Genomic DNA, 12,758 nt, shown 5'->3' with positions numbered 1-12,758 from the left:
AGGGGTAAGACAGGAATAAAGACACAGACCTACTGGAGAACGGACTTGAGGATATGGCGAGGGGGAAGGGTGAGCTGTGACAAAGCGAGAGAGAGGCATGGACATATATACACTACCAAACGTAAGGTAGATAGCTAGTGGGAAGCAGCCGCATAGCACAGGGATATCAGCTCAGTGCTTTGTGACTACCTGGAGGGGTTGGATAGGGAGGGTGGGAGGGAGGGAGATGCAAGAGGGAAGAGATATGGGAACATACGTATATGTATAACTGATTCACTTTGTTATAAAGCAGAAACTAACACACCATTGTAAAGCAATTATACTCCAATAAAGATATTAAAAAAAATAAAAAATAAATAAAATTTATATTTCCCTGATTAAAAAAAAATTTAAAAAAAGAAAGAAAAGAAAATTGAAATCATATCAAGCATCTTTTCTGACCACAACCCTACGAGATTAGAAATCAATTACAGGTAAAATAACATAAGAAACAGAAACACATGGAGGCTAAACAATACGTTTTTAAATAACCAAGAGATCATTGAAGAAATCAAAGAGGAAATCAAATAATACCTAGGGACAAATGACAATGAAAACACAACCATCCAAAACCTATGGGATGCAGCAAAAGCAGTTCTATGAGGGAAGTTTATAGCAATACAAGCCTACCTCAAGAAACAAGAAAAATCTCAAATAAACAATCTAACCTTACACCTTAAGGAACTAGAGAAAGAAGAACAAACAAAACCCAAAGTTAGTAGAAGTAAAGAAATGATAAAGATCAGAGCAGAAATAAATGAAATAGAAACAAAGAAAACAATAGCAATGATCAATAAAACAAAAAGGTGGTTCTTTGAGAAGATAAACAGAATTGAAAAACAATTAGCCACACTCATCAAGAAAAAGAGGAAGAGAACTCAAATCAATAAAATTAGAAATAAAAAAGGAAAAGTTACAACAGATACCACAGAAATACAAAGCATCCTAAGAGACTACTACAAGCAACTTTATGCCGATAAAATGGACAACCTGGAAGAAATGGACAAATTCTTAGAAAGGTATAACCTTCAAAGACTGAACCAGGAAGAAACAGAAAATATGAACAGACCAATCACAAGTAATGAGATTGAATCTGATTAAAAATCTTCCAACAAACAAAAGCCCAGGAGCAGATGGCTTCACAGGTGAATTCTATCAAACATTTAGAGAAGAGCTAATACCCATCCTTCTCAAACTCTTCCAAAAACTGAGGAAGGGGGAACACTCCCAAAATCATTCTATGAGGCCACCAACACCCTGATACCAAAAGCAGACAAAGGTGCTACAAAAAAAGAAAATTAAAGACCAATATCACTGATTAATATAGATGTAAATATCCTCAACAAAATACTAACAAACAGAATCCAAAAACACATTAAAAGGATCATACACCACGATCAAGTGGGATTTATCCCAGGGATGCAAGGATTCTTCAATATATGCAAATCAATCAATGTGATACACCATATTAACAAATTGAAGAAGAAAAACCATATGAGCATCTCAATAGATGCAGAAAAAGCTTTTGACAAAATTCAACACCCATTTATGATAAAAACACTCCAGAAAGTGTGCATAGAGGGAACCTACCTCAACATGATAAAGGCCATATATGACAAACCCACAGCAAACATCATTTTCAATGGTGAAAAACTGAAAGCATTTCCTCTACGATCAGGAACAAGACAAAGATGTCCACTCTCGCCACTATTATTCAACATAGTTTTGGAAGTCCTAGCCACGGCAATCAGAGAAGAAAAAGAAATAAAAGGAATACAAATTGGAAAAGAAGAAATAAAACTGTCACTGTTTGCAGATGACATGATATTATACATAGAGAATCCTGAAGATGCCACCAGAAAACTACTAGGGCTAATCAATGAATCTGTTATAGTTGCAGGATACAAAATTAATGCACAGAAATCTCTTGCATTCCTATACACTAATGATGAAAAATCTGAAAGAGAAATTAAGGAAACACTCCCATTTACCATTGCAACAAAAAGAATAAAATACCTAGGAATAAACCTACCTAGAGAGACAAAAGACCTGTATGCAGAAAACTATAAGATACTGATGAAAGAAATTAAAGATGATACCAACAGATGGAGAGATATACCATGTTCTTGGATTGGAAGAATCAATATTGTGAAAATGACTATACTACCCAAAGCAATCTACAAATTCAATGCAATCCCTATCAAACTACCAATGGCATTTTTTACTGAACTAGAACAAAATATCTTAAAATTTGTATGGAGACACAAAAGACCCTGAATAGCCAAAGCAGTCTTGAGGGAAAAAATCGGAGCTGGAGGAATCAGACTCCCTGACTTCAGACTATACTACAAAGCTACAGTAATCAAGACAATATGGTGCTGGCACAAAAACAGAAATATGGATCAATGGAACAGGATAGAAAGCTCAGAGATAAACCCACACACCTATGGTCAACTAATCTATGAGAAAGGAGGCAAGGATATACAATGGAGAAAAGACGGCCTCTTCAATAAGTGGTGCTGGAAAACTGGACAGCTACATGTAAAAGAATGAAATTAGAACACTCCCTAACACCATACACAAAAATAAACTCAAAATGGGTTAGAGACCTAAATGTAAGACCACACACTATAAAACTCTTAGAGGAAAACATAGGAAGAACACTCTTTGCTATAAATCACAGCAAGATGCACCTCCTAGAGTAATGGAAATAAAAACAAAAATAAACAAATGGGACCTAACGAAACTTCAAAGTTTTTGCAAAGCAAAGGAGACTAAAAACAAGACGAAAAGACAACCCTCAGAATGGGGGAAAACATTTGCAAACGAATCAACAGACAAAGGATTAATCTCCAAAATATATAAACATCTCATGCAGCTCAATATTAAAAAAACAAACAACCCAATCAAAAAGTGGGCAGAAGACCTAAATAGACGTTTCTTCAAAGAAGACATACAAAGGGCCAAGAAGCACGTGAAAAGCTCCTCAACATCACTAATTATTAGAGAAATGCAAATCAAAACTACAATGAGGTATCACCTCACACCAGTAAGAATGGGCATCATCAGAAAATCTACAAACAACAAATGATGGAGAGGGTGTGGAGATAATGGAACCCTCCTGCACTGTTGGTGGGAATGTAAATTGATACAGCCACTATGGAGAACAGTATGGAGGTTCCTTAAAAACCTCAAATACAATTACCATATGACCCAGCCATCCCAATACTGGGCATATACCCAGAGAAAACCATAATTCAAAAAGACACATGCACTCCAATGTTCATTGCAGCACTATTTACAATAGCCAGGTCATGGAAGCAACCTAAATGCCCATTGACAGACAAATGGATAAAGAAGTTGTGGTACATATATACAATGGAATATTACTCAGCCATAAAAAGGAATGAAATTGGGTCATTTGTAGAGACGTGGATGGATCTAGAGACTGTCATATGGAGTGAAGTAAGTCAAAAAAACAAATATCATATATTAACGCATATATGTGGAATCTAGAAACATGGTACAGATGAACCTGTTCGCAGGGCAGAAATAGAGACACAGATGTAGAGAACAAAAGTATGGAAACCAAGTGGGGAAAATGGCGGGGGGTGGTGTTGTGATAAATGGGGAGATTGGGATTGACATATGTTCACTAATATGTATAAAATGTATAAGTAATAAGAACCTGCTGTATAAAATTTTAAAAAACGTATGCTAACACATATATATGGAATCTAAAAAAAAAAAATAGTTCTGATGAACCTATGGGCAGGACAGGAATAAAGACACAGATGTAGAGAATGGACTTCAAGACACAGGGAGGGTGAAGGGTAAACTGGGACGAAGTGAGAAAGTAACATTGACATATATACACTACCAAATGATATAAAATAGATAGCCAGTGGGAAGCAGCTGCATGACACAGGAAGATCAGCTCAGTGCTTTCTGACCACCTAGAGGTGTGGGATAGGGAGCAGGGTAGGGAGATGCAAAAGGGAGGGGATATGGCTATATATGTATACATATAGCTGATTGTTATACAGCAGAAACTAACACAGCATTGTAAAGCAATTATACTCCAATAAAAATGTTAAAAAAAAAAAAGGCTGTTTGAGATGAGTCAAAGGCAGTATTGGGAAGCTGGGTGGAAGCACACAACCCAGGTCTAAGCCTTTCCTGGTTGTAGATAATTGCAATCTAATCTACTTCCTTAAAAATTGGACCTGTAATATGGGCGTTCTCTAGAAATTAATCTACTTGGTAGATAAACATAAGAGTACGAGTGGGAATACGTTGGACACTAGCTTCTAACGCAGATTCAGAAGAAAGATTCATCCTCCAGTTATTTAAACAACTGCTGGAGCAAAGCTGTGGCTGGGAGGCAAGGCAGCACTGAGAATTATAAACTTAACAGAATATGTTTGAAAATGTTATGAGAATGAGTGACCATGCTAAAGAGACTTTAAAGACACAATGTAGGACACTTTTGCAGAACTTCATCATAAAATAGTAACATCAATGTTTCTATTCATGTAAGAATTCAGGAAATAAAATAACCTTTATTGCAATATCCTCGGTCTCCACGGGACGCAGACGTCGTGTTGACTGCTCGTAGCTGTCCAGGTGATACCTTCCAGGCTGCTTCCTGTTTATAGTTTTTGGCTGCTGCATTCCACATGGAAAAGAACACAAGTTGAAGGTCTACAGAGAAAACTGAGTTTTTACTGAACATTAACTCTCATTGCTAATTCTCCACTTAAGTTCTAAGAAAAAGAAATGAGTAAAGTGAATGTCATATTTTAATTATTTCTATGGTGTCCCCCTGCCGCCAAAAAAAGCAAATGATAATGAAAAAGTGTTACACAATAATTTTAAACCTAATTCACAAACTTTTTAGGAAGATAAAACTATGAAGATGTGATACTTGCAAACGATAGAAGTTAAAGTGCTGAGCACCAAACTAGGCTTTGGATATTCTTTCTCCAGCTTTCTGGATGAACAGGCCCAGGCGGTAAAAAGCTGTGTGTCATGGCCAAAGGCAAGCAGGCTAACTGAGGGTAAACTAGAATCTAATTCTTAGGCCGTCGGGCTTGTAAATGTTCCAACAGTGCATTTTTGGTCACCCTCTGAATCATGAGGATTTTGAATCCGATACACTCACATAAATCAGACTGGGCTATATGTCACCCGAAGATCCATGGTGGAATGAGAAAAAGCATAAAGATCTAGGACTTTTTTGCCTATAATATGAATATTATTTCATAAGGAGATCCATAAGCACTGTAGAATGATCTAGTTTTTCTCAAATGTTATAGTATTGCTCTGAGCCAAAGGACTAAAGAAAGTCTCCATAAAACGGAGGATGCCGGCTAAAGCTAGGCAATCTTCACATACTTAAAATGAGCTCCAATTAGGTCATAACTAGACACTTGTCATTCTCTAATTTTGAGTTTAATTTCACATAGAGACAAATGACTGAAGAGAAGGTAGAAAATTCAGTTCTGTAAACCTCTAATTTAGAAAAATATATAAGCTCAAAATTTGTCCCAGAGATCTAGTAAGCAAGTATTTCGACATAAATGATGATCTGTCTTACTTAAATACCTTACAGAGATTATGAAAGCTAAATAGTAAAACACTTTAAAACTGTTCAATTACCTATAAAAAGCAAAGGATTCTAGAATTGTGAAACTTTTTTTTTTTCCTTTGGCTTGGAATGGCAGGTTTAGCTTTTTGATAAATCTGTTGAGTTCTATTACGGGAATCAGGAATGTCCTCGAATAATCAGTAATTTAATCTGAATGAGATATCGTCCTCCAATTTATATCCGTCAGCGTATCAACAGAATATCAAACTACCAAATAGCGCATCGCTAAGCTACACACCATTCAATACTGAGATTAAAAAGTCACTGAGAAGGACTATCAGTGTTCTGTTGCACAGAAACTACTGAATGCATTTTAAATTTTAAAAAGAGAGAGAGAAAGAGTGCTCATGACATTTTTAGTTTTGTTTTTCTTCCCACAGTCCTCACAGATAACCTTACATGAGAGATGTAGAAAGTCACTATCCTTTAAGCTGAGTATATTTCCCACACAAGACAGGTCTATATCTGTACCTATATTCTCTGTCTTCTAGAGTCATAACTTCTATAGTAGTATCGCCCCCAGAGTTCCAAAAGGAATGACTTCATGTTCTTCACAAAACTAAGGAGAGGTTGGGAGGAGGAGACGTGTTGACAGAGATTTGAGTCGGAGTCTCACAGATGTAATTTGAAGAAACTCTGGCTCTAGACTGTCACTAATTCTCCGTGGAGACTCTGCAGCCAAAACCACTTAACTCTAAGCTTTTACAGAATACATAGCATCTTAAGCGCTCTCAAGTAGGAGTTTCCATTAGTGTTCTTTTCAAACACACAGCTTTTTTCTCTTCATTTTTAAAAGTTTGTCATTTGTGGTTTGGCCCATCAGCAGTGATGAATGGCCCCGAAAGACATCAGAAGTCCAGTCTGGTTTCAATAACTCTGAAGATACTGGAGGCAACTGAAGGGGATTCTTTTTTCCTTCCAACCTTTGCTCAGTTCAATATTTCTCCTATCCCTCATCTCATACAAACCACTCTTCAGATTTCCCTCACTCCACTCCCTCAAACTTGACCTCCTCTGTTCCCTTTCCTGAGGTCATCTCACTCTGCTCATCCCTACATCTCTGAAAGATGATCTATCAAGTTCTTTGGGAATCTCCTATCATCCAAAGTGAGACAAGGCAGGTTCTAATCAAATGCTTGACTTTCCTGCTGCCTCGAAGTGTACACAGTCTATGACGTGTTCCTGTCTTGTTGTCCGTGTCCACACAAGAGCACACAAGCATTTTCAGGCTTTGTTACTGCAGTGTCTACAAGCATGGGTGGTGGTTCCTACTCAGACAAAATCACACCTGCTCAACAAAATAACTCGACAGAGAGTAAAAAAATAACTCCAGAAAAGCAGAAGAAATCAGCAAGTCTAAAGACAGCCAAGTGCTTGTCTTAACTATTTTTAGCACGATGTGAATAAAAATTTAATATAGACTGACTTCCTGGTGAAGGTTTTCCAAGCCCCAGTCAATTCCTGTCAGGAGACTGCACATGCATTTTTGTTTGGTTACATAAATGGTAAATATATTAACATTTTTCTCTAATAGTAAATGAATAACTAATTATTAACTTATAATTTACTTTAGAAGAACTTCTTTCTACTTTACTGTTATGAAATAGACATATTAATTTTAAAGACTTTCTTCAGAATTTTTCAGACACGGCTTTCAAGAAAGTGGTTTAATCCAGTCCCATTAAATATCATCTAATGGCCAGTGGCTCTTAAATTTACATCTCCAAGGGGGATTTCTCTTCTTAGATGCCAATAAATATCTCAAAATTATCATGTGCAAAATACACCTCTTGATTCCACCTCAACAGCAACCTACTCATTCCTCAGCTTCCCTATTTCAGTTATTGGCTCCACCGTCTACCCAGTAGTCAAGCCAATAACCTAGGATTCATCCTTGAGTCTTCTTTCTCCCTCATCCCCTCCATTCAACCTATCAGCCAGTGTTTATCAGCTCAGCCTAAAAAGTGTGCGCTGAACTTGATAGCTTCTTCTCAAGGTCCACTGCAACTGCAACAAAAACAAACTCCAACCATCATCATTTGTCTATGTTATTATAATGACCTCTTTACCGATCTATCTGTTCTCTTCTTGTTCCCAATGACAACTCTTCACCCAGCAGCCAGAGTGATCCTTTAAAAATATACGCGAAATTATATGAGGCCCTTCTTTAAAACCCTCCAAACTCTTTCCCTGGTTTACAGGACTCTCAATCCTTGTTCTTACCTCGTCTTATCCTCCCTTCTTTACCAGGCTTCAGCCATAGTGCTCCTCTGTTCCTTGAACACACCAAATTAATTCCCACCTCAGGGTCTTTGCATCTGCCAGTTCTCTGCCTGAAATGATCTGGCCCCTTTTCTAGGTCTTTGCAGAAGAAGTACCTACTCTTCATTCAGGTCTCAGCTCAAATGCCAGCTCTTCAGAGGGGCCTCCTGGGAAATGACCACCCTGCTTAGAGGATCCCAGTCACTCTCTAATATCTTCTTTTTTTTTATTTTCTTCCCACAGGGAATTGATCTCACTTTTTTACTTGTTTATCATCTGACTCCTGCCTCAAGAAAGCAAACTCTGTGACAAGAAAGATCTTGCCTGCCTTGTTCAGAGCTACATCGCTAGGTCTTGGCACAAAGCACAGGGTAGCTGATAAGTCTGGAAATACAGGCAAATATATAATACACGTTATAGTCCAGGTAAAACATGACAAAATAACATTGTGTTTCCAGGCTTTATGTAGATATGAGTAAATATTTGTGCAATGCATGTATAAACTGGTTCAGGAGTTAAAAGACTCAGGTTTTAATTCTGCCTCTCCCACTAAAATCTTGTGACTCTATTCAAACCGTACAACATGCAAATGAATATATGCATCTAGAAAACAAAATAGGTAACGTAGTGTACTATATTAAATGAGTCAAAAGACATAACGTATCCAAAAAGCACTTTTGAAACCAAAAAGTATAACATAGTTAAAGGTATTATAAGCATATGGTACAAGAGTTGTAAGCTTATTTTGTATGATTTTTATATAAAGCTTGGGGTAGACAACCTCTCTATTTCCTTTTGAATTGAACATGAGGTGTCCCTCTTGGGATAATCCTTTGATGACTTATACAGACGAGCCTTCTACATTTTTTTTTATCGATTTTAGACTTGTAAGGTTTTTTACAGAAGCAGGCGGCAATTTTTTCTTCATATAGGTTAAAAGTAAAGCGTGCGATTTCTTCTAATTGCATCCACTTTCAATCATCCATCCTCAGGACTGTCCCTTATTCACAGCTCCCGTAACAAAGAAAAGCACTTACGGCTCCAGTGTGTTTCTTACAGGATTCAAATGGAAGAGAACCTTCCCCAGTCAGCCAGCTGTCCTCACCAATCTCATCACTCAAGAGAAACTCATTCAGCTTTTGAACACTGCAAAAGGCAAACAAGCAAGCACACAATAAGGGATAAAAATAAAACCACCACCAATGAAGTTCTACCCAAATAAACAAACTTTTCCCCCACTGTTACCATGGTAAGCAAGCCAGCTCTGAGAGTCTTTCTCAGGACCAATCGGGAATTCAGCTAGGATGCTGGGGACTGACGGGCTCCCAGCACCTGGGGTTTTCAGCGCTTAAAATGAAAAATCTTAGAAAAACCACAACCAACTGGTCACCCTAAATTCAACCAACTCTCCTTTGCACTTTTTTTTTTTTTGCAATTGTATTTCTAGTCAAAGACAATAGAATTGGAGAGGGACTTGAAACAGGGTGGTTAAAAAAAAATAACACCAACGAAGGAAGTATCATTATTCTCATTTTACAAATGAAGGGAAATAAGGTACAGGGCAGTTAAGTAAAAACATACAGCATATAACACACGGATCATGGGTCCCTGCATACTATGCTACTTTGCTTAAGCACTACTGTATATATTGGACATATTTTCACAACCTGGCAAGGAGAGGGCCCTCTAGAATATTACTACGCAAAACGTTGGCCAAGATCAGTGGCATCAACATCACCTGGGAGCTTACTCGAAACTTAGAATCTCAGGCCCCACCCAAGACCTCCTGAGTCCAAATCTACATTTTAAGAAGATCCAGAGATGCTTCATAAGCACAGTACAGTTGGAGAAGCCCTGTTCTAGAAGAGTAATTTACAAACATTCTTTACTGTGGTCTCCAGGGTCTCCAGAGGCTGGACACAAGACTCCTTGGCCCCCTTACCCTACCCATTCTAATTTTCTCAAACCAGTGTCATAGGATCAAGAGTAAAACGAATCGAAGAACACAATTTGAAAACATCCTCCCATAAATAAAATGATACATTACAGAAAAGTCTGTGAAGTTGAAAAGACAAGAAATGCTCCTTCTAGCACGCTAAGATGCTAACAGTGGGCAAACTGGCCTGGCACCTGCGGCATCACATACAGGGGAAAGACTGCCGTTAGTAGGAAACTAGAAAATACACATTTGAAACAAAAGGTTTTTTTATTTTTCATTTCAGCTTGTAGTCAAGCTAAGTGCCTCCAGACAAGTCTGCAGAGTTTGTTTTTGTGACAGACTAAAAAATGAAGAAAAGTAAATTCAATTCAGTCTGTTGCCCATGAACTTTAAGCTCTTTAGCCTTGCATGTCATAGAAACCGCCTCCTTCCTTTGGAAACATAAAGGTAGATAAAATCCACTAGGGCAGTCTAACTATTAACTTCTAAATTTCATTTACAGGAAACTAAAAGAAATAATTTTTTCATTCTTTTTTTTATTGAAGTATAGTTGACTTACAATATCATGTTAGTTTCAGGTGTACAGCACAGCGATTCAGATATATATATCTACAGATATATATATATATATCTCTCTCTACATATATACATTCCTTTACAGATTCTTTTCTCTTATAGGTTATTAAAAAATATTGAGTATAGTTCCCTGTGCTATACAGTAGGTCCTTGTTGGTTATCGATTTTATATATAGTAGTGTTTATAGCTTAATCCATAAAAGTAATTTTTTAATTGAAGTATAGTTGATACAATATTATATAAGTTACAAGTGTACAGTATAGTGAGTCACAGTTTTTAAAGGTTATACCCCATTTATATTAATAGTTATAAAACACTGGCTATATTCCCTATGTTGTATAATACATCTTTGTAGCTTATTTTATACATAATAATTTGTACCTCTTAATGCTCTACCCTCTATGTTGCCCCTTCCCCCTTCCCTCTCCCCACTGGTAACTACTAAAGCGAACCACTTGTTCTCTATATCTGTGAGCCTGTTTCTTTTTTGTTATATTCATGAGTTTGTTGTATTTTTTAGATTCCACTAAAAAAAATTATTGTTTAAGGAAAGCTTTGGCTGAATAATGCTCCATTTTATGTATATGCTGCATTTTGTTTATTCATCAATTGAGGGACATTTGGGTTGTTTCACTTTTTGGCTATTGTGAATAATGCTGCTATGAAGATGAATGTACAAATATCTATTCAAGTCCCTGCTTTCAATTCTTTTGGGTATACACCCAAAAGTAGAATTGCTGAATCATATGGTAATTCTATGTTTAAGTTTTTGAGCATCTGCCATACTTTTTTTCATGGTTCTGGAATTCCTGACTTACTTAAATATATTCAAGTTATGACTACATGGCTGAACCTTGAAAACATTATGCTAAATAAGATAAGCTAGGCACACAAAAAACAGAAATTGCATAATTCCATGTATATGAGGTAGATAGAATAGTCAAATTCATACAGACAGAAAGTCAGTGGTGGTCCAGGGTCTGGAAGCAGAGGTAGGTATGAGGGGAGTTATCATTTAGTGAGTATAGAATTTAATTTGAGAAATTGAAAAAGTTCTGGAGATGGACTGTGGTGATGTTTGCACAACACTGTGAATGGACTTAATGTCACTAAACTGTACACTTAAAGCGATTTAAATGATAAGTTTTATGTTATGTATATTTTACTGCAATTTTAAAAAGAATTTCAGAACCAAAAAAAGAAAGAAGAGCTCTGGGTTTTGTCCTATCTTTGAGTCTTTGACAGCAAAGCCTGATCCCATAGATATGAAAGACGGTGTTAGAAATGCCTTAGGAATGGCATTTTATTCATCTTAAATGGCAGTATCCTTTCACTTCTACAGACTTTGTTATTCTGTTCCAAGGTTTAGAAGAGATTAGATTTTAAGGAGCACAACTTTGTCCATCAAAGGAATACCTTTCAGACAACCTCACACTGTGTCTCTGCACACAAAGGCAAGTATGGGGCCAAGTTCGTGTGCCTTTGTAACTAAGTCCAGCAGCTCCTGGTACATGTTACTCAACGAATGTTTGCTGAATCAATCAAAGAAGGAATAAACCAATGATTCAGACATTTAATAAGTAAGGTCAGTTGATTCAATTCTCCATTTCACTTTCTAGCACACACAAATCTTACTGAAGCTTTTATGAAATTAATGAGACCCATTCTTGCTGAATATCAGGAAGCAATGGTCCCTGAGCGTGACTGGAGCATGGGGAGAACTTCTTTCCTCTTCATAAGATCCCATCATGGAACTCCAATTACAATAAACATCGGAGGACCCAACACTGGCACTTTTCTGAATCTCACCCTCCATTTCCCCTCCCCATTCCCATTATTCCAGGCTCTCTGGCTTAGGGTCCCTTGCACTATTTTTTTTGTTTTGTTACTGTCTCTCCCACTAGACTCTGAACTCTTTAAAAGTGAAAATTTTCACCTTCAGAATCTAGCCCAGTGCCAAAAATATAACATAGCAATTCCTCAAGAAGTGTCTGGTGAATGAATAGGTAATACAAAAAACATTTCCTGTTCATATGAGGGCCTTTCAGAACTCACAGAGGCAAAACAACTATGGAAAATGCATGAATCCTGACCAAGGGTGAAGTAATTTCTACCATGCTGCCAGGGTTATATTTTTAAAATGCAAATACGCTCCTACAACAGTCCTCTCCTTAAAATAACAAATGGCCACCCTGCGCCTTTCAGCATCCTTGGCGTCATCTACAGACTGATTGGGATTTTACTCTCCAGCTTCATCTCCCAGTGCTTTCCTCATCAGGACCTTTCTCCAA

General features: G+C 37.2%; 1 protein-coding gene across 2 annotated transcripts in view; it reads right to left on the bottom strand.

Annotated features, from left to right (window-relative positions):
* Positions 1–12,758, bottom strand: part of ABCC9 (ATP binding cassette subfamily C member 9) — a 148,844-nt gene that overhangs the window by 96,588 nt on the left and 39,498 nt on the right. For both annotated transcript variants that reach the window (XM_060166742.1, XM_060166743.1), the window contains exons 16-17: positions 8,989–9,097; positions 4,600–4,707 (exon numbers count right to left, since the gene is read on the bottom strand). In XM_060166742.1, the coding sequence (XP_060022725.1) occupies positions 4,600–4,707; positions 8,989–9,097 (217 nt within the window). The remainder of the gene's footprint in view (positions 1–4,599; positions 4,708–8,988; positions 9,098–12,758) is intronic.

The sequence above is a fragment of the Lagenorhynchus albirostris genome, chromosome 11 (genome assembly GCF_949774975.1).
Source record: "Lagenorhynchus albirostris chromosome 11, mLagAlb1.1, whole genome shotgun sequence".
Taxonomy (NCBI): domain Eukaryota; kingdom Metazoa; phylum Chordata; class Mammalia; order Artiodactyla; family Delphinidae; genus Lagenorhynchus; species Lagenorhynchus albirostris.
Note: the sequence above shows the minus strand (reverse complement) of the source record. Positions and strands in the feature narration are given on the sequence as shown.